Raw genomic sequence first — 21,476 nt, 5'->3', positions numbered from 1 at the left:
ATCCACCTATTTGGAAGTTGAAATTATGTTTTTCTGGTGGTTTTTTTTATATGTTTTCAACGATTCTGACCCTCGTATCTACCACAAATCACTGCTTTTTGAGCTACCCCAACCCACTTTATCCAGCAATACTGTAATGAGGGACACATCAAAAACCATCGGAAAAACATAATTTCAACCCAACCCACCTAACCTCACCGGTAATGCAGCATAGTAACCAACAAATGAACACACAGGAGCTCTCTCTCAGAAGGTGGTAACTTAAAATCCTAAAATCGCTGGATGACCGAAACTATGCTAATACCATTGGGATAATCCTGGAGGAGATGACTAACACAGAAGGTGTAATTCAATTTCGTTAATTTTCTCCACGTTCTTATCATTTTAGTAAGTACAGTATTTTAAAAGAGGTGACATTTATGAGAACTTAATAGAACCTGACCTAACTAGCCAAAGAAACCCACCTAACTTCATAGCCAGGGGTTCCGGCCCCCAGATCCTCCGCCATATTAAACAAAATACTTCTTTTGGTAAAATTGTGGTTTTGGTCATCCCTGTATTTTGATATCCAAGCCTACCTAACCTAACCTAGCAACAAAACCCAGACACTATATCTCACATAACCTAAATTCCCAAGATTCCCAGGATGACCGAAATTTAAATATTACCCTTATTTTGATGTCCGGTACCAATCAAAGCAACTTTGTTGAAGTGTTGTGGCGTAGTTTTGTGTTTTATGTGGACGTGAAAGTGTGCTCGGACTGATCAGGTTGGTTGTAAATAAAAAGAGCATACGACAATACGTGCCGACTCGGCAGATTTTTTGGAGGGGTATTTGCTATAGATAATTATTAACTTCTTTATGTACAAAGCACGTAGAGACATCATTTTAGTGTCAAAATATCAGTTTTCACTGTGTATTACCCCACAGTTTCCGTCATCCTTCATGCCCAGTCCACTACTGGTGAAATATGATCTTAGATAGAGAAAAACTAAAAACAAACAAACTAATGATTAAAATAAAAAATGTTGCCTTTTTTAAAATACTTAATACAGTATATTGATAAGAAGATCCATGGTAAAAATTACGAAATCAAACAATTCCTTTCGGTGTTAGCCATTTCCTTCAGTATTACCTGTAATTAATGGTAATTTAGAAGAACATAGTATTTATTTTTGGCAGAAATTAGTATTTATCCAGATATGACCCCCTATCAGTGACAACTACGTAATGTATAAAGTGGGCAAGGCTTTGAGCTCGAGGGAAATTGTGGTGTAAAAACACGCAAAAAACTGAACCAATCAAGGAAACCTACCCTACCCCATCTTAACTTTACCAAACTATGCTTACCTTATTTAACAGGTGGTAGCAGCTGATCTATTGTATATTATGTGAAGAAGTAAACAATTAATGTGTTCCAGCAAACAGAGAACCGCCAAATTGTTATGAATTTTCTTAAACTTAAAATTAAAATAACTCCAAAAATTTTAATGTGTGCTACATACTGTACATGTACTACTCTTGCGAATTAAAGAATACCAACTCTGATCTATACATTATGTAGGTTTTCCCACCTGTGCTAATTCAGTAAACTTAAGCTTTAAAAGAAAATATCATTGCTTTGGTTACATTCTCAGTTGTTGTTTAGACTATCTTTTTTTAACACTGGTTGAAGGCTTTCACCACTGCAGTTTCATTATATTGTATCCTCCAAAATAAGATTCAGTAGGGAGTACATAAGTCTGACTGAACTTAGTTTATGGTGAGTAGGCAACTGGCTGTATATAACAAATCATTAATGAATGTCTTATTTTATAAAGTAGGATTGAACCATTTTGTGTTGCCTCCTAATTGTAAGTGATGTTTTCATTTATAATGTACAGTATATAATTTTTTCATCAGTGAAAACTTAATAAGTTAGTGGGCACTTGTTAAAATTTCCTCTGCCAATAGATAGAACACAGTGAACACAGAGCATCAGTTTTGACAAATGCTGCCAGATGACATCATGTTTTAACAAATGAGGTTGATTTCCTATACTGTACTGTCTTTGGAATGTTTTGCACAGTGTTATATTTTGTAATTAGTAATTAGGAAATGCATAAGGGAAAGTATATAAAAAAATAGTTATATGCTGAAAAATTGGGTGTCGAGTATACATAGGATCAATTTTGACTGGTGCCAAACAGAACTCAGTTTCCCTCTATGATAGATTTATAAGTTGTCTCTTGAAACAATTGACTTGACTGTATTAACCTAACTTGGTGGTAGGTAAAGCTTGGTTAGGGTTGGTTAAATTGATTAGCACTGTAGAATTCATTATGATGTCAAAAAACAAAACTACAAGGTTTTTTGAGGAAAATTAAAATGGTTAAAATGTAATATTCTCTTGTTCAAATTTATTTTTTAATGTTCCCACACCTGATCATGTACTGTACAGCCTTTTATACATGAAAACAAATAATTTTGAGGAGAGGGTTGTTTACAGGTGTACAGTATTGTACTCTGTTATACAGTACTGTACAAGTAGATCATAGAATACTGTACAAATTTTGGCCGGTCCCCCCCTCTCCCACCCCCCACCCCCAGCCTGTTTACATATGCAGTGTCTTTGGTCTTGAAAAAAAAATGCATTTTGAAATTAATTAAAAATTCTTTGCTGTTTGTAATATCAGTGTTTGGTGTTGTTCTGTGGTGTCAGCCATAGAATGTTTGTTGGTGGTCAGGAAATTTATTACATCATCTACCAGTACAGGAAGGAATTGACACATGAATTTGCCCTACAGAATACTTGCCAAGATTATTTGAAGACATTTACAGTGTACTCTACAGTATTCATAGTAGTCTCCTCTTTTCACTGAAGGGAACTTGTGCTGAGTTCCACTGTAATTTCTCTGTTGTGGTTAAATGTTATTGTATAAAGAAATGTATGGTAGATTATAGTCGAGGAAAATTTATCTTTTTATGTGTATTCTACAAGGGTGGGTAATATAATGAACATATTGATGGAATAAACACTCACTCCTATGTTACTTAGACAGTGTGTAGGCAAATACTATGATCTTGATGAAACACAAGTACAGTGCTGTATATAATCAACAATAATTAAGTATAACCGACTTACCGTTCTTCTTGTGTGATCCAGAGCCCATCTTTGGAGTGAACTGAGAGTGCATCCTTCCATGACACCTCAGGAAACAGTACTGATATTTGTCTTTATGTTGTCACACTCAGAGGAAGCTGTTGGTGTTGCCAGTTAGAAGATTTAACCCCTCAGTGTCACTCTTGAAACACTGCTGTAACTCATTCATGTGTCACCAGGATATATAGAAATTTATTTCATGTAAATAAATTTAGTGATTTGTTAATATATTAAAAAAAATTTAATCTTTTGTGATTTCTATATCTGATTATTAAAGAGTATTGATGCTTTAATAAATCTTCTTATACATTTGCAGTATTAGAAACATACAGACAAGTGGATATGAAAGAGATTGATAAAATGATAGAGATAGGTAAATAGATAGATACAGTACAGTACAGTGGGGTATGCTATAACGAACGGATCCTACTACGAATATTCCTATAACGAACGGTTTTACCTATAAAATTGAGAATGCTATAACGAACGCAACTCCTACAACGAACGCGGATGAATACGGGACTATTTCGCCTGGCGCATGAATATTGTTGTACCGCGACCCACAACAAGAGCGTCAGGCGCCATGTTTTTCTCATTGTGTAGCCAGTGCACCACTGTTATTGTTGAAATTTCGTCTTTTAATGTGGAAATTCGCATTATTTGTATAACTATTTTGTTGTACAAGTATACAATTGTAACAATGAATCGTCCAAAGCGAGTGAGAAAGCTAATAACCCTTGAAACTAAGAAAGAAATTATAAAGAAACGTGAGAATGGAAGAAGCATTGCGAAACTTAGTGATGAACATGGGATGGCTAAATCGACTATATGTACGATTTTGAAGAATAAAGGGGAGTTAAAAACAGTGCAAGTGGCTAAGGGAATCTCTAGACTTAGCAAAGCAAGGTGTAATGTGATTGAAGAGATGGAAAATTTACTCTTAGTGTGGATAAAGGAGAAAGAAATGGCAGGTGGTAACATTAGTGAAGCTATAATTTGTGAGAAGGCTAAACAATTGTTTGAGGACCTTAAAGCCAAGACTCCCAGTGGAAGTGATAGTGCTGTGCCAGTGTTTAGGGGTACCTGCATGCTGAATAACACTAAGGTAAGATAAAGTACCGTATTTTTTACATTTTCCACAGAATTTTTTCAGTGTTAAGTGGTTGTATTTGGGGGCCTGGAACGGATTAATCCTATTACGAACGAATGCTATAACGAACGAGGTTCTGGAACCAATTACGTTCGTTATAGCATACCCCACTGTATAGAGATACAAAGTACGTAATGTATACTGTACTGTAGTTAGAGTGTGGTAGAAAGATAGGTGGAGAAAAAGAGATATAGAGATGTAGATGTATAGATTGAGAACATGGAGATAGATAGATACAGTAATATATATACAGTATATATATACAGTGGTCCCTCGGTTAACGAGCACAATCTGTTCCAGCAGGTTGCTCGTTAACCGAAAAACTCGTTAACCGAAACCATTGTTTCAATGGGTTTTTGGGTAATTGGTTCCAGCTCACCGAAAATTGCCTAAATTCAACAAAAAAGGTAGAAAAGTACACTTGCTTTGAGGTGTGTATGTAGAAGGCTCTTGGATGATGATGTTGATGATGGGAATTAGAATGGGGGTGGAGGAGAAGGAAGAAGAGAAAGCATTGGGGTGGAAGAGAAGTCACCCCATGGCACCATTTCACCCATAAAATTTTAGTTCTCTTGGTGTATTTCAAGATTATTTTCTTTAAATCAACACTGCACTGCATTATATATTGTCAATATGTAAAATATATTTCAAAATGACCAATAATTTGCTTGGAAACACAGAAAAAAGCGTTTAGTTGAAGAGAGTCTCAAGCAAGATGTTACCTTCACTGAAAACAGAGAGAGACTAACGCCTGTCTGGTGTGTTAACAGGCTGGATGGCACGCCAGAAACTAGTTTCTTTACCTTCAATTATGTTCAATAATTGTTAAAATGACTAAAAAAAGTTAATATTAAACTTTTAAAATTATTGAATAGTATAAACTTCTTGATATTTACTAAAATAGTAAGGAATTTAAGCCCTAAAACCGATTACTGTATTGGCGGACTAATACTACAGCTGGTGGACCGCCAAATGCAAGTGAAAACATGTTGAAGTCGGCTCGTAAAAAACTCGTTAACCAGTTAAATTTATGGAAGAATGCATCGTTAAGCAATCTCGTTAACGGTAGCTCGTTAACGAGGCACTATATATATATATATATATATATATATATATATATATATATACATATACACAGTGGGGTATGCTATAACGAACGGATACTACTACGAATATTCCTATAACGAACGGTTTTACCTATAAAATTGAGAATGCTATAACGAACGAAACTCCTACAACGAACATTATTTAAAAAATTTTACTAATTTATTGTTTTTATTACAAGTATTAATGATATTGGTTATTTCAGGGTTTAGATGCATATTTATGCACTTTTTACAATTTTACAATTTTATATTATATTTTTCAGTGTTAAGTGGTTGTATTTGGTGGCCTGGGCGGATTAATCCTATAACTTGAGCGATGCTATTGAACAAGGTTCTAGAACCAATTAGATTCGTTATAGCATACTTACTACAATGATTATATATATATATATATATATATATATATATATATATATATATATATATATATATATATATATATATATATATATATATATATATTTAGACCCCTTCTACGGCGGTTAGGGACCAAATCCAGATTGGTTATTCTGATAATATATTGATAATATACAGTGCAGAAATTATTATGAAACATGAAGAAGGCATTAGAACCAATGCTCGCTGTAAAGAATATGGCATGGCATCATCGACTGCCTCTACAATCAGCCGTTTGATATGTAAACAAAACTCCTGTTAATACGACATACACACCTCAAAGTAAGTTAAAATACAGTATTCAATTGTTTTTTATTTATTATTGTACAGTATACTGTACACTCAGTGTACAGTACAGTACTGTATTTAGTTTATATTTAATGTTTTGTTAATTCTATTACTGGTATACAGCACTTTGTATGGAACCAAACACTATCTGGTTTTTCTATTTTATTACTAAAATATCACACATGCTATTGTTATTAATGACAAATTAACCGATAATAAGCAACTGTCCTTTTATGAGAGAATTTAGGAGGTAATTTACAGAGCTCCATTAACATGTCTCTTGCTTCTGAGATACAGGGGTTAAGTCCACTGAGGGCTGGGCATTTGGTGATGACCTGTGCAAATCAGAGGTTCGTGGAGGACATGGGAACACATGAGAAATAAGTGATAAGCTATGCTTAGTTGCTGTTTATCTAGTTAATTCAGGTAGTGTTAGTTATCTAATGAATACATGTGATTAGCCCACATTTATATAAATATACTACTACAGTATATGTTGACAGAGAATATTACAAAGTACACAATGGTAAGTAAGTTTAACTTTTTTGGAGTGAGAGTTGTGAACTCTTGGAACAATCTGCCAGAGTGTTGTGACGGCAATGAGTGTGAGCTCTTTCAAGACCAGACTTGACCAACACTGGAGCAGGTTCAGATATATTCAGGAGCCGGTGCATGCCCAGTACTTGCCAACAGTGCGTAACAGAGACGCGACCGATCGCCCAAGCGGCTAACGAGCCGATCAGTGGTGAAGAGGATAAAAGTAAAAGTAAAAAATACATTTGTTTCCAGGTTTCCGGTTCAGTAAACAAGACTGTGTTTGAGCGTGGACTAGTGACTGATCGTCCCAAGTGGAAGGACATCGTGGACAACCATGGCACTTACCATCGCAACACTGCCTTTCGAGCTGTAAATGATATGACACTTGCTTATGTCACTCCAGTAAGTTTTCTCAGTTAATATTTTCATAATCTGCTTTACTTATGAGTTGCCATTACTAGTAAATTTTCAATTCTTAGATATTATTACACTACCAGTGTCATATGTTTTACGTAAATGATAGATGTGAATGCGTTTTTTGTAGGCCCATTAGGATTTTTCATGTTGAATTAACATAATATCTTAATCAATTATTTTATTGAAGCAGTCCATTTTTCTTTTACTGTAAGTACTGTATCAAAATGTTAAATTTGAGGCTGTGTTTCATAATTTTGCTAATTACAGTACCTCTACAGTACATGGCTTTTTAATTTTATTTTATTATGCTTAGCTTAGACATGAAATTCTAAATGTAATATGAGGCGCTCAGCGTCAGAAGGGGGTGAAGCGACACCCCGGCCAAATTGCGTTTTTTATGGATATCACTATTTTCACCCTTCCTCTACATGTTGGCGTTGGATGTAACCCTCTAGCTAGAATAGAAATATAGTTGAAAGTCCTTCAAAAGTAAGGTGTGATTTCGCCTCAGGCCTGGAGCTACGTATCTGGCTGTGCGCTCAGTCAAAGAAAGTGGCACCATCCCGTTCAGAGCGAAAGGAGCATGCGCCAATGATAGCGCGCCTCCCTCGGACCATACCCCCCGAGGCAGCCAATCACAATGGATTTCACCTTGCTACGTCACAGCTACTCAGCCAATTCGCGTGCCCAGATGCTGCCGCCTCCTTAGTTTTGGTGCATATTTTAGCATCAGGAGGTTAACTTTTTGGCGTAACATTGATGTTATTCGTGCTCCACAGGTGTGAGAAGTGCTGTGCAATATCTACCCGATATTAGAGCAAGACTCAAGTCAGGCCAGGCCTTCTGGTGTGGGTTCAGGAGCCCATTATTTCTGAGCATGTGTTTGATGCCAGTGCTCACGTGGACACCCCAGTAATGCTTGGTGATAGTGATTTTGGTGGTAAATTTAGTGTTGATTATGGTGACAAAAGTGCTACTGGCGATGGTGCAGGTGGCGTGCATGATTGCAGAAGAAACCATACATCACGTTATGAACCATCGGAAGATCTTTTTAGAGACTATGATGACTTACCTGTCGACAATGAAAGTGACTCACAGCATGATGAAAGTGATTATCATAATGACAATAACACTTTGAACGCACAGAATAACTTTTTAGCGTGCTACAAAGCATCCGAAGACCTTTTTGCCGACCATGGCGAGTTAAAAGACAATGTGGCATGCATTGACGATGATAATGATGGTGAAAGTGAGCTTGAAATAGATGAAACTGAGTATACTCATAATACAAAAAGTGACTGCTATGCATCACAAGACCTTTTTGCAGACTGTGATCCGGTACAGAGTTACGTGACATGCACCGACGGCAATAATGACGATGAAAATGATGAAAGCGAGTCTAATGATAACACAAACAGTGACGCTAGTGTATCACAACAAGAACATACAGACTGTGAGGAGGTGGAAGTGGACAGTGAAGAGACATGCATTGACCTTGATAGTGATGAAAGTGAGCCAGACCCAACAAATGCTAGTGAAAGTGAGCCCATACCTCAATCTTATAATGAAACTGAACTGTTTCCGGCATCAATAATTAATGATTTAGTTAATGAAGAATCTGTGTGGCTATTTTAAGAGAGGTCAGAGAAAGACTTTGATCAGTATGTGATTGATTATGACGAGGCCATTAAAGTTATACGCACTCCTCAGGATGTACATAACTTCAAGTTGCTACGATCTTCAGGGATAATAAAACAAAGGAACTAAACAAAGTACGATTGTAATAATATTGTCATAATACTGTTTTTACCAAAGATTATGCAAACGTTCTCTGCCTTTGTATTCGTATGTTAAATACGGTGGGGGGTTGTAGTGATGTGTCCTTATTATTACACACTATTATATGCAGTGGTCCCTCGGTTAACGAACGTAATTCGTTACAGGTCATTCATTAACCGAAACCATTGTTTCAATGGGATTTTGGGTAATTGGTTCCAGCTCACCGAAAATTACATAGAAAGTAAAAATAAATGCAGTAAAGTACACTTACTTTGAGGTGTGTATGTAGAAGGCTCCTGGTTGATGATGATGGGAATTAGAAGTGGGGGTGGAGGAGAAGGTAGAAGAGAAGGAAGTGGGGGTGGAAGAGAAATCACCCCATGCTTCATGCCGTCATTTCACCCATAAAATTTTAGTTCTCTTGGTGTAATTCAAGATTATTTTCTCTAAATCAACACTGCACTGCATTATATATTGTCAATATGTAAAATAAATTTCAGAATGACCAATAATTGTACTGTAAAAACGTAAAAATAGTTTATGTTCAAGAGAGTCTCAAGGAAGATGTTACCTCTACTGACCAGAGATACAAACTGACGCCTGTTTTGTGAGTTGAGTGGCTGTTTGGCGGACTAAAAACTAGTTTCCTGTACTTCAATTATGTTAAATAATTGTTAAAATTACTAAAAAATTTAATATAAAACTTGGAAATTATTGAATACAGTGATCCCTCGGTTAACGAACGCCTCGGTTAACGAAATTTCGGGTAATGAATTACCTTCCATAAGAATCTTCAATTTGGTTAACAAAATCCATACGAATTCTTCTCAACATGTTTTCGCTTGCTCACCAGCTGGAATATTAGTCCGCCAATACAGTAATTGGTTCTAGGGCTTAAATTCGTTCCCATTTGAGTAAATATCAAGAAGGTTGTACTATTCAATAATTTTAAAAGTTTTATATTAAAATTTTTAGTAATTTTAACAATTATTGAACATAATTGAAGTACAGGAAACTAGTTTTTAGCGCGCCAAGCAGCCACTTGACTCGCCTAGCAGGCGTCAGTTTGTGTGTCTGCTCAGTGGAGGTAACATCTTGCTTGAGACTCTCTTGAACATAAACTATTTTTACATTTTTACAGTACAATTATTGGTCATTCTGAAATTTATTTTACATATTGACAATATATAGTGCAGTGCAGTGTTGATTTAAAGAAAATAATCTTGAATTACACCTAGTGAACTTAAAATTTTATTGGTGAAATGATGGCATCAAGCATGGGGTGATTTCTCTTCCATCCTCACTTCCTTCTCTTCTCCCTTCTCCTCCACCCCCACTTCTAATTCCCATCATCATCATCATCAACCAGGAGCCTTCTACATACACACCTCAAAGTAAGTGTACTTTAGTGCTTTTTTTTTTTTACTTTGTACTTTTCGGTGAGCTGGAACCAATTACCCAATATCCCATTGAAACAATGGATTCGGTTAATGAACGACCTTCTAGAACGAATTGTGTCCGTTAACCGAGGGACCACTGTATATTTTGTTTATTTACAATATATTGTACATGTACAGTAGTGTTTGCATAAATTAATACACCTCTGTGTCTGTTTGAGACACGGAAACTTCCACCAGTACCTGGAGAAATTTCATAGATGTGTGATTTTTTCTAGGATAAAAAAAATTGCCACAGTACCCAGAAATCTCTCCAACCCCGGAAACACACTGCACCAATTGTTCCAGCTAACAGGGAGATTACCCTTATTGTTATTACTATTGTCATATACAGTAATCATTGTGTACACAAAAGATTTCAATGAGAACTTGTTTTGTGGCATTTTAAGACTTTTTTTCATAAGAGTGTATCTCGGCCTTTATAATGGGAGTATGGAAAAGTGTGATCCTTTTTTTTTAAATGTTTTTCATGAATGGAACCTTTTCATAAAATGGGGAATGCTTGTACAGTATTATGTAGTACATATTTGTATACAGTATTGTACCTATATATAAATTTATTAACTGCTCCTGTAGTAGGAAAGACAAGTCATTGCTGAGTTTCCCATGACTTAATGCTCTAATTATTATTACAGTACAGCTGCTCCTCGACTTACGACGGGGTTAGGGACCCAAATCCAGGTCGTAAGTCAAATTGGTCGTAAGTCAATTGGTCATAAGTCGAAAATGCTTTAATAATACATAGAAAATCTAAAATGGGTGTCTCTTTTTCTTCTCAGCACCACAAAACTCTCACTTTTAAGCTTGCCAGCCATTTTAAAGAGAATTACAAATGAAAATTTTGTCAGTACACAGCACAATCACTAACGTCGGGACTCGAAAATACGTAATTTGAAAAAATTTTGGTACGACTGGGGCTGTCGTATGTCCGGGTGGTCGTAAGTCGAGGAGTGGCTGTACTGTACTATACTGGTCATCAATAATAACATTGGTAATGAAAGATGTACTTAACATTTGCTTCAACTTAGAACATGTATTTTTTTTTATGCCATTGTAAAAGTTCTGTCATGGAAGTGCCTTTTTTTTCTTTAATACATCAAGAAAGTAAAATGGTGTTTTAGGAGGCTGGCTTAGATGGTTATATAAGATCACTAATGTGTTGTGTAGTACATACTAATTTTTATTATTGGTTTCAGTGGAACAACCATGGATATGATGTAGCCAAGTTTCTGGGTGGCAAGTTTACTCATATTTCACCAGTTTGGCTCCAGCTGAAGCATCATGGAGGGGACACCTTCATCACTGGGGACCACGACATTGACCAGGGGTGGCTCAAGGAAGTTCGGAAGGCTGGAAAGAGTGTTAATGTTAAAAGTGAGTATCTGGCACTGTATGTGAATTATTTATGACAGACACTACTGTATTTTTTTTGCTCTTGAGATTTATTGATTCTGCTTGCGTTGTTATTTGTCTAAAATCCATTTTTGTATTTTTGGTAAATAACAACTGTAGGTATTGTGTCTGAAAAAGTGGAGTTTGGGGGTCGGCCCGGTCTCTATTTCAATTAATCCCATATGTTATGTTGTTCACTTTACGTGTTTCTCACTTTCCGCGGTACCCTGTGGGTTGAATTAACCGCGTAAAGTGAGGGTTCACTGTATAGGAATAAGAAAATGATGCAGGGTTCAGCTTCCATCACAAACCAGGGAATGTGGGGAAGGCACTAACTAGGCCTCTATCATCATACAACACATAGACCTTGTTAATTTTAAAGGTCTTTGTCACTAAGATACACAATTTTGCATAAAATTATATAAAATCATGAGTTGTACTCAAGGCAAAGAAAATTCCTATAGATGGTAGATTCTTAACTCAGAAAGCACAATGCATGAAACCTTAATTTCAACAGAAGATATTCCCCCCCCCCCCTAGACCTTGCCACTTGTGCCCACTGGTGACAGCTGTCAATATTACATGCTTCACAGGTGAAATTATGTGCCGTGCAAAAACACAAGAGATAAGTCATGCATAGGGGTAGTGGTTCAGTGTGCAACCACAGCAACACCAAGGGGGTTTGTAACTACTGTGAGGAGCAATTTTGTAAGGAATGTGCAGTTAAGGATGGTCAGGGATATAGGATGCTGATGAATTTGACAAAGTCTACAGCTTGCTGCTATATTGCCCTGAATGTAAGACCAAAACCAATGAAGCTATTGTGGATCATAAAGAAAAGAGAAACTTAGAGCTAGAAATAGAGGAAGCTAGACCTTTGGTGGTTAATAAACTAAAGCAAATTGAAAAGGAGATCCTCAATAAACTGAATAAGTAGTTGATAGGATCGAGGAATTGTCAAGAAGCTCTCTGACCACTTATGACTAATATTTGCTAACATTTTATTGAAGGGTCCTGAGTTTATAGAACTGAATTTGTTAACAAGGATTTATACTACAGGGTGTCCATAAATGATTACCCTGATTAAAGCATGAGAGCATACTGTATTTATGGTAATCATTTATGGACACCCTGTATATTTAACTGGTTTGCATTAATTGTGAAAATCAGATGCATAAAATAATTAAACATCTACTTTGCAGTTGTCCCACGTATTCTGTTTGATGGGTGGCAAGCTCATGACTTCAGAGAACTCTTTGATTCAGAGATTCAACGCAGCAAACTAGCTAATGATATCATCAGTATGATCAGGGTATGTTGTTCCTTTAAATTGTTACTCGTTTAAGAGTTTTCACAGTACAGTATCTATTGAGTCTGAGAACCAACTTTGTGTAATTCTTGAGGGTAAACATTAGGTACTGTAATTAAAAAGAGAGCACAATTCAATGTTTCAGATTTACTAAAACATTTCATAAAAATAAGTAGCATTTCTCTGAGTTTATTTGGGGTGGATGATACAAAAGTTAAAGGGAAATATTTGGTAGAAACATGACAATTCTAGGGTTGAAATTGTATCTTTTTTGTATAGTAGCAGTAAGTTCTGTCTTCATTGCTAATTTTGCTTTTCATTCTATGAAATACATCACATACTTTGAGACCAAAAATTTTGATGTAAGCACCCTTAGTTCTTTACAGAACTGTAGTTTTATAAATTATAAGAATTCTCTCCATAAATCATGAATGCTAGTTAACTCTTGCCCACCATGACTTGATTTCCTTGTCAATCATCCAATCCTTATTGTACAGTATAACACTACGTAATTCTATATACTTGAAAGCTGTAATACACAACTTATCATCAAAATATTTTTTCCTTTTTTTTCATATTTTTATTACTTTATGTGAAACTCCAATTTTGCGTAGATTGTAGTTGGATTCATACTTAAAAAATACACCACAGTAATATCTCCGTTAACCGGAATCCGTCAAGCCCGGAACTCTCCAATAGCTGAAATTTAAATTTTCTCGGAAAATCATTCCCAAAGCCGGAATTTTCCAGAAAATTCTGGCGTTGGGAATGATTTTCCGAGGGGCACATTTTTCTGGAGAATTCCGAGAAAATTTTCCCAGTACCCACAAAATTTCGGGGTTGGGGGAGTTTTTTCCGAGTTTGAGAAGATGAAAATCAGGCACATTTTCCGGAAATTACGAGAAAATTTTTCCAGTAACCTGAAAATTTCAGGGATGGGGGATATTTTTCCGGGTTTGAGAGCTAATGTAATGCATCATTCTGGAACTTCCAAGAACATTTTCCATTACTCGAAAAATTCCAGGGATGAGGGATTTTTTCCGACTTTAAGAGAGTCGTCTCGTTACCCGGAAATCTCTCCTCCCCGGAAGTGCTCTGCCCCAATTGTTCCGGCTAAAGGATATATCACTGCAGTTGTTGAAAAGAAAATAGTGTGGCTTTTCCATGCCAGAAGGTTGCAACTAGCATTGTGCTTGGGAGGGGATGATATTATTAATAAGACAGTGTGCTGAGTGTTAATCCCTGTAAAAATACTTTAGTAAACACATTTTAGTGAGCATCATCATTACCAGGATCACTAATTGTGTTAGGCCAAGGATTGGTAACAATGTTTAGAGCACAAGACTAGCACATTCTTAATCGGGAAATAGCCACTCTGCCAAGACTGTAAGACTGCATGTTTGATATTACATATAAGTAGTACAGTACTGTATTAATATTAAACTTGATTTTAATTTATAGCGTTGTTGGGAAATTTTCATAAATGAATTTCTTATTTTCAGATGCATCATTTAGACGGCATCGTTTTAGAGATTTGGAGTCAGATGCCAACGCGTGAGCTGCTTGAAAACTTGCCAAATTTTGTCCGTGAACTGGCTGTTAAGATTCGTAATGCTGGCTACACATTTATCCTGGTCATCCCCCCAGCTGTGTACCAGAGGTTTGTTTTAATCAGCTTGCATTTTAAGGATCAAAGGAAAATTAATATTTTAGTGCCACATTTACAATGCTTCAGAATTCATTTGTCTAAAATTAATTAATATACTGTACTGTACAATAAACCCCCTAAATAAGGGATACTCCCCATAAGTGATGTCGATTGGTCAGATAGAATTAGTGGACTCAGCTGGTAAGATCTGGTAATGAGAACATTGTCTGCTGTTTACCAAGTGGTGCATGTTTGAAGATTATTAGTCTCATTACACCTGAGCATGGTGTCTTTGTGGTACCTGCATTACTCTTTCCATCTCTTGGAAAGTGAACTGCCCTTAAAATGTCTCAAAACAAACTTAAAAGAAGTTCCTGAGTGCAGTACTGTAATGTAAAAAGACAGTAAAGTACTTAGCATTAAAAAAAAATGAAATTCTCCTAAAACTCACTCGATCAAGTCTGGTTCAAGACCAGACTTGACCAACACTGGAGCAGGTTCAGATACATTCAGGAGCCAGTGCGTGCTCATTACTTGCCTTTGTGTGTAACAGAAACATAACTGACCGCCCAAGCAGCTAACGAGCCGATCTGTGGCAAAGAGGATAAAAGTAAAAGATAAAAGGAAACTCCATGACCAGTACTGTATATTGCGTAGGAACCTTAATTCTTGGCTTAAAGAAGAAATGTGAAAAATTGCAGCACCCTAACCTGGGGCTTAAAGGTTAAGTAAGCTCACATATTTATTCTGGAGTTGGACTAGGTAGTAGGTAGTAGGCAGCTACCAAACAGGGAGGTACTACTGCCTGGGAAGATATTGGAACCATAATGTGTTGTCTAATGGTAGACCCTGCTGCTGTATGGCATCACGAAAATTGTGACCAACTCCCAGGTTGCTGATCTATCTTTCTGCCCCATTTACACACAATTGCAGGGTCTCAACTGTCTCTTACTATTGACAACACCACAAATATAACCGTACTCATTCTTGATCTGTTTTATTCATTCTATTTTATTTTCCTATGTCAGTTGATATTAATATTGAAGCGGGGCCTTCTCGGACGGGTCCCACTGGTTGGGAAGGTTGTGGACCCCAGGGCCGACCTGATCATCATCAAGTTACTGGGGCCTCGACTGACGCCACCGCTGTTGCTGGAGGATCGGCTTTTTTCACACTTCATTTTTCCAACATTCGCGGACTGAGACTCAATTTTCCTTCTGTGGAGCACCATCTATTAACCTCTTCCCCCGACCTCTTACTACTTTCCGAACTTCAACTGTCCAAAGCAGCTTCACCCAAACCTTTTCAAGTCTCCAACTACAACCTTTATACCTCCTTCCGTTCTAAGGGAGGTGTATGCGCCTACTACAACACACGTACACCTATAGCTCGATTGATGGATCTTGAATTTTTCCCTTTATGATGTCATCTGGCTCAAAATAATTCTACCTAGTGTGACTATTTTTCTTTGTTTCCTATACTGTTCTCCCAACTCTACCAACTATTTCGAACTCTTTGACTATCTCACTTCTTGCCATGAGTCATTGCTATCCACACACCCCAACACCGAGATCCTCTACCTAGGGGATTTCAATGTACATCACAGAGAGTGGCTTGGCTTTGCAAGGGATGACCCAGGTGGAGCTGAGGCACTCTCTTTTTCCCTACTTAGTGAATTGGAACAAATAATCAAACACCCTACACTCATTCCTGATCGACACGATCAACTTGCTAACATTCTTGATCTTTGTTTTACCTCTAACCCCACACACTATTCATACCCAATTTCTTCCCCCCTTAGGGTCTTCTGATCACAACCTTATTTCTATTAAATCAAACTGGGCACGACCAGCTCCCCAACCCCTCTCTAAACGTCAACTATAGAACTATCGGTGGGCAAGCTGGCAATCCTTGCGAGAATTCTTCACCGACTTTTGGGAAGAATGTTGCTTTTCCACTCGGGACGCCTTGGTGTGTGCTGACAGCATTGCTGGGGTTATACAGGGTGGTAATAGTGCATTTATCCCATCTTCTACCAAAACTTTCACATTACAATCATGGTTTGATCGCTCCTGCTCTCTTGCTTGCAGGGTGAGAGATAGGGCATATCGAGCTATGAAATTATCTCCATCTCCTTTTACCCACACCTCTTTCATTACTTCTAGGAATCGTTGTAAGGCTATTCTTCGTAGGGCCAAGCGGAATTTTATTAAAAGAAAGACCGCTGTCTTGACTAATTCTTCCTCTAGTAAATCCTTCTGGTCCTTAACCAAAAACATCTGTAACAACTCCTGCTCTCCTTCTTTTCTTCCCCTCTTCCGACCTGATAATTCTATAGCCAACTCTCCCCCTGACAAAGCCAACCTCTTTGGCACCTTATTCTCCTCTAATTCTACCTTAGACAATTCCCACTCTATCCTTCCTACCCCTGCACCTCCTACTGAATCTATGCACTTTCCTATAATCTCCACTCGCAGGGTTGCCGGTGTGTTATCCAGGTTGGATGTGAGTAAGGCGCATGGACTGGATGGAATACCCCCTCGTGTTCTGAGGGAGTGTGCTGAAGCTCTGGCCCCTGTGCTTGCTCGCCTCTTTTGCCTCTGCCTGAAAACCCAAACTTTTCCTTTTTCTTGGAAGCATGCCTTGGTTCAGCCCATCCCAAAGAAGGGTGACCATTCTAATCCCTCTAACTATCGCCCCATTGCCCTAAACTTCATCCCTCTCTAAGATTTTCGAAACTATCTTGAACTCCCATTTTCCCCGTCACCTTGAACGCCTTTCACTTTTGTCGGATCACCAGTCTGGCTTTTGCCAGGTGAGATCTACTGGTGATCTGCTCTCCTATTGCACCCATCTTTGGTCATCCTCTCTTAGGGATGGCACAAGTCTTTACTATCTAAACTTCCCTCTTTTGGTTTCTCTCCCCCACTTTGTTTTCTAATCTCTAGCTTCCTTGAGAACCGATCCATGACAGTTGTTGTCGAGGGATCGATCTCTCACTCTTTCTCTACCAGTAGTGGTGTCCCACAGGGTTCTGTTCTTTCACCTACCGGGTACTCTCTTCCTTCTTTTTATCAATGATTTACTTCACACTACTTCTAATTCTATCCATTCTTACGCTGATGATTCTACTCTTCTTCACATTTTCCTCTTCCTCCTAACTCTCAAACTAGATTTGTTTCTAGAGCTGATATCATTACATCTATCAGTGCAGATCTTTGCAGCATCTCTGAATAGGGAGGTACAAACTTGGTTAAGTTCAATAGTAGTAAAACTCGATATTTACCAATTACACTTTGTAAAGTAGACGATCTCCCACCAATTACATTTCAGGACGCTATCATCCTGCTAAATTTTGAAATAAATATGTTAGGCCTTACCATTTCCTCCAATATGTCCTGGAAATCACACATCCTTAATATAGCTAAAGCTGCCTCCTGAAAGTTGGGAATGCTGTACAGATGCTGTAGCTACTTCACTCCTGAGCAGTTGCTCTAAATATATAAGGGATTCATTTGTCCTAACTTGGAGTACTGCTCTCATATCTGGGGTGGCTCTTCTTCTGTCCAACTATTAGATAGGATGGAATCAAAGGCGTTTCGTTTTATTAACTCTCCTCCTTTAGTCGACAGTCTCTCTTTCCTTTCTCTTCGCTGCAATGTTGCTTCACTCTCTTTTACAGGTACTTTAACAGGTAATGTTCGGTGGATTTGGCATCCTGTGTACCGTGGGCTCGTAACGCACGTCTTGCCCGCGGTGCCCACCGTTTCTTTGTGGATGTCAGTCACACGAGAATAACCCGTTATAGTACCTCCTTCTTTCCTCACACAGCCAAAATGTGGAATATTCTGCCTTCTTCTGTGTTTCCATGCTTATACAATGTGTCTCACTTTAAAAAGCTGGTTTTTCGGCATCTTCATGGTGTAGGTTAACACAGTACAGTATAACCGTTTTCTTCTCTATTTTCAATTTCTTTCTGTTCTTTTTTGCTCCCCAGGCCCCGTTGTGGGTCGTTTGACCTGTGCCCGGGTGGGCTAATCTCCGTAAAAAAAAAAAATAAATAAATTTAGCCTACTGGAGACAGTATCTGGGGGATTCATTAGCCTACAGGAGATTTACAACTTCACATATTGGCTGCAGGATGATTTAAAAAAAATATATTTAAATGCGTCTTATATGCCATAAAATACGAAACATATTGGACTTTAATCTGTCTTTTACTTTCAGGAATTCTCCAGGCTCCTTTTTAGGACAACACTTCAGAGCATTGGTGGATGTTGTGGATGCATTTTCTCTCATGACTTATGACTTCTCAAGCTTCCAGAATCCAGGTTGTTTGTTTGTCAAATTTTAAATTTTCTGCTCATGAGTCTTCTTTTGTTATGAAATCAAATCTTCTTCCATCACTTTTTAACTCGTAAGTGAAACAGTGAAGCCATGTGCAGTAATTAGAAATCATCCAGCATAGTGAAGTAGGTTTTGAGAATGGATGTGCGGGTGATGAGTGATGTTACGTTGTGTGAATTTATAGATATGAGATACAGTGGTCTCTCGGTTAACGAGCGCCTCGGTTAACGAAATTTCGGGTAACGAGTTACCTCCCTTAAGATTCTTAACTTCGGTTAACGAGCAATCCCTCGGTTAATGAGTTTCTTACGAGCTGACCTCAACAAGTTTTGGCTTGCACTTGGCGGTCAACCAGTTTAGTATTAGTCCGCCACTACATTAATCGGTTCTAGGGCTTAAATTCCTTACTATTTTAGTAAATATCAAGAAGTTTCTACTATTCAATAATTTTAAAAGTTTAATATTAAATTTTTTAGTCATTCTAACAATTATTGAACATAATTGAAGGTAAAGTGACTAGTTTTATGCACGCCATCCAGCCTCTTAACACAGCAAACAGGCGTTAGTCTCTCTCTGTTTTCACTGGAGGTAACATCTTGCTTGAGACTCTCTTCAACTAAAAACTTTTTTCTGTGTTTCCAAGCAAATTATTGGTCATTTTGAAATTTATTTTACATATTGACAATATATAGGGCAGTGTTATTTTAAAGAAAATAGTCTTTATTTACAGCAAGTTTATAACTAAAAGATCATGTGTTGACATTGTTTGAATCCAGCATGGGGCCTAAGAGATCAAGAAAAGCGATTTCAATCCAAACCAAGCAGGAAATTATAAAAAAACATGAACAAGGCATTAGAACAAATGCGCTATGCAAAGAATATGGCATGTCGACATCAACTGTATCGACAATTCTTGCACAGAAAGACAAATTTAAAGAAGTGAAAGTGAGAGACAAATCTACAAGTGTTTAAAAGTAGATCCCTAATTGCAGAAACTGAGAGGTTACTTCTCATCTGGATTAGGGAAAAACAGATGAAAGGTGATTCGGTTTCTACTGAATTCATTTGTGAAAGAGCCAGGGAGATTTACGAACATTTAAAGACAGATCAACCTGGTTCTTTAGGCACAGAATTTGAAGATTTTAGGGCCAGCAAAGGCTGGTTCGAAAAATTTAAGAAAAGAAGTGACATTTTCAGTGTTGTTAAGCATGGTGAAGCTGCTAGTGCTGATAGGAAGGGCCAGCAAAGTTTTTCGTTGAATTTAAAGAACTGATGGAAGAAGAAAATTATCTTCCACAGCAAGTGTTCAGTGTGGACGAAACGGGGCTGTTCTGGAAAAAGATGCCCAAAAGAACATTCATCACCAGAGATGAAGCCTCTTTACCTGGGCATAAACCCATGAAAGACCGTCTCACTCTATTGCTTGGTGCCAATGCTTCAGGGGATTTCCGACTGAAGCCTATGCTTGTCTACCACTCTGAAAACCCCAGGGTGTTCAAGCAACAGAAAGTTGTAAGAACAATGCTTGGAGTTTATTGGAAGTCCAACTGTAAGGCATGAGTAACAAGACAGCTCTTTAATGAATGGGCTGTTGATGTGTTTTGCCCTTCTGTCAAGAGCTACCTAACCACCAATAAACTCCCTTTAAAGGCTCTTCTCCTCATGGATAATGCTCCTGGTCATGACCCTGAACTTACCAGAAATTTTGAGTATCAATTTGACTTTGTGAAAGTGTTGTTTTTGCCTCCAAACACTACGTCAATCATACAGCCAATGGACCAGAATGTGATCAGCAACTTAAAGAAGTTGTACATGAAGAAAATGTTTAGGAGGTGTCATCAGGCAACTTCCAATGATCCTGAACTAACACTGAAACAGTTCTGGAAGACACAATTCAACATCCTGGAGGCTGTAAAATTGATTGTCATCATGGCAAGAAGTCTCCACTAGATCCCTCAATTCTTCATGGAAAGCACTGTGGCCATCAGTAGTGCATGATTTTGAGGGATTTGAGGAAGAAACAGAGTTGGACCAGGAGATTGTGTCCATTGGTCAGTCATTGGCCTTTAAGTGGAGGAGGAGGATGTGGAAGAGCTTGTGATGTCTCATGAGGAGGAACTTACTCCTGATGACTTGAAGCAACTGGATAAGATGTTACAGGTAGAGGCTGACAGTGGTGAGGAGGAAATTGAAAGTGATGACCATATGTCAACTAAAGAGTTGAAAGATGTGATTTACTACTGGGAGAAGTTCAGGGAACTGGCTTTAAAGCACCCAGATGTGGAAAAAACTGAACTAACTTTGTGTCATGTTGAGGACTCAGTGGTCTCAAGTTAATGGTGAGGAGGAGAGATGCCCCACAGACCACAATTGACACTTTCTTCAGTAAAAGGCAGAGGGAACAAGATGCTATCCCTCAGCCTTCCACTTCAAGAAGGAGAGAGGATGTTCGTGGTGGAGAATCTGTCAGTCCAGAGGTTCCTGACATTTTCATGGAAGGTGACTCA

At 37.8% G+C, this 21,476-nt stretch overlaps 2 protein-coding genes across 4 annotated transcripts in view; one reads left to right on the top strand and one right to left on the bottom strand.

Annotated features, from left to right (window-relative positions):
- The window catches only part of LOC121868780 (vesicle-associated membrane protein 2-like), a 29,715-nt gene extending 26,499 nt beyond the window's left edge, over positions 1-3,216 (bottom strand). Inside the window, exon 1 of the mRNA XM_042369686.1 lies at positions 3,126-3,216. Coding sequence (XP_042225620.1) covers positions 3,126-3,177 — 52 coding nt within the window. The 5' untranslated portion in view covers positions 3,178-3,216. The remainder of the gene's footprint in view (positions 1-3,125) is intronic.
- The window catches only part of LOC121868779 (chitinase domain-containing protein 1-like), a 55,814-nt gene that overhangs the window by 1,816 nt on the left and 32,522 nt on the right, over positions 1-21,476 (top strand). For all 3 annotated transcript variants that reach the window (XM_042369683.1, XM_042369681.1, XM_042369682.1), the window contains exons 2-6: positions 6,873-7,022; positions 11,470-11,647; positions 12,868-12,977; positions 14,477-14,634; positions 18,850-18,953. In XM_042369683.1, coding sequence (XP_042225617.1) covers positions 6,873-7,022; positions 11,470-11,647; positions 12,868-12,977; positions 14,477-14,634; positions 18,850-18,953 — 700 coding nt within the window. The remainder of the gene's footprint in view (positions 1-6,872; positions 7,023-11,469; positions 11,648-12,867; positions 12,978-14,476; positions 14,635-18,849; positions 18,954-21,476) is intronic.

Source organism: Homarus americanus, unplaced genomic scaffold (genome assembly GCF_018991925.1).
Source record: "Homarus americanus isolate GMGI-L3 unplaced genomic scaffold, GMGI_Hamer_2.0 scaffold30535, whole genome shotgun sequence".
In the NCBI taxonomy this organism is placed as follows: domain Eukaryota; kingdom Metazoa; phylum Arthropoda; class Malacostraca; order Decapoda; family Nephropidae; genus Homarus; species Homarus americanus.
Note: the sequence above shows the minus strand (reverse complement) of the source record. Positions and strands in the feature narration are given on the sequence as shown.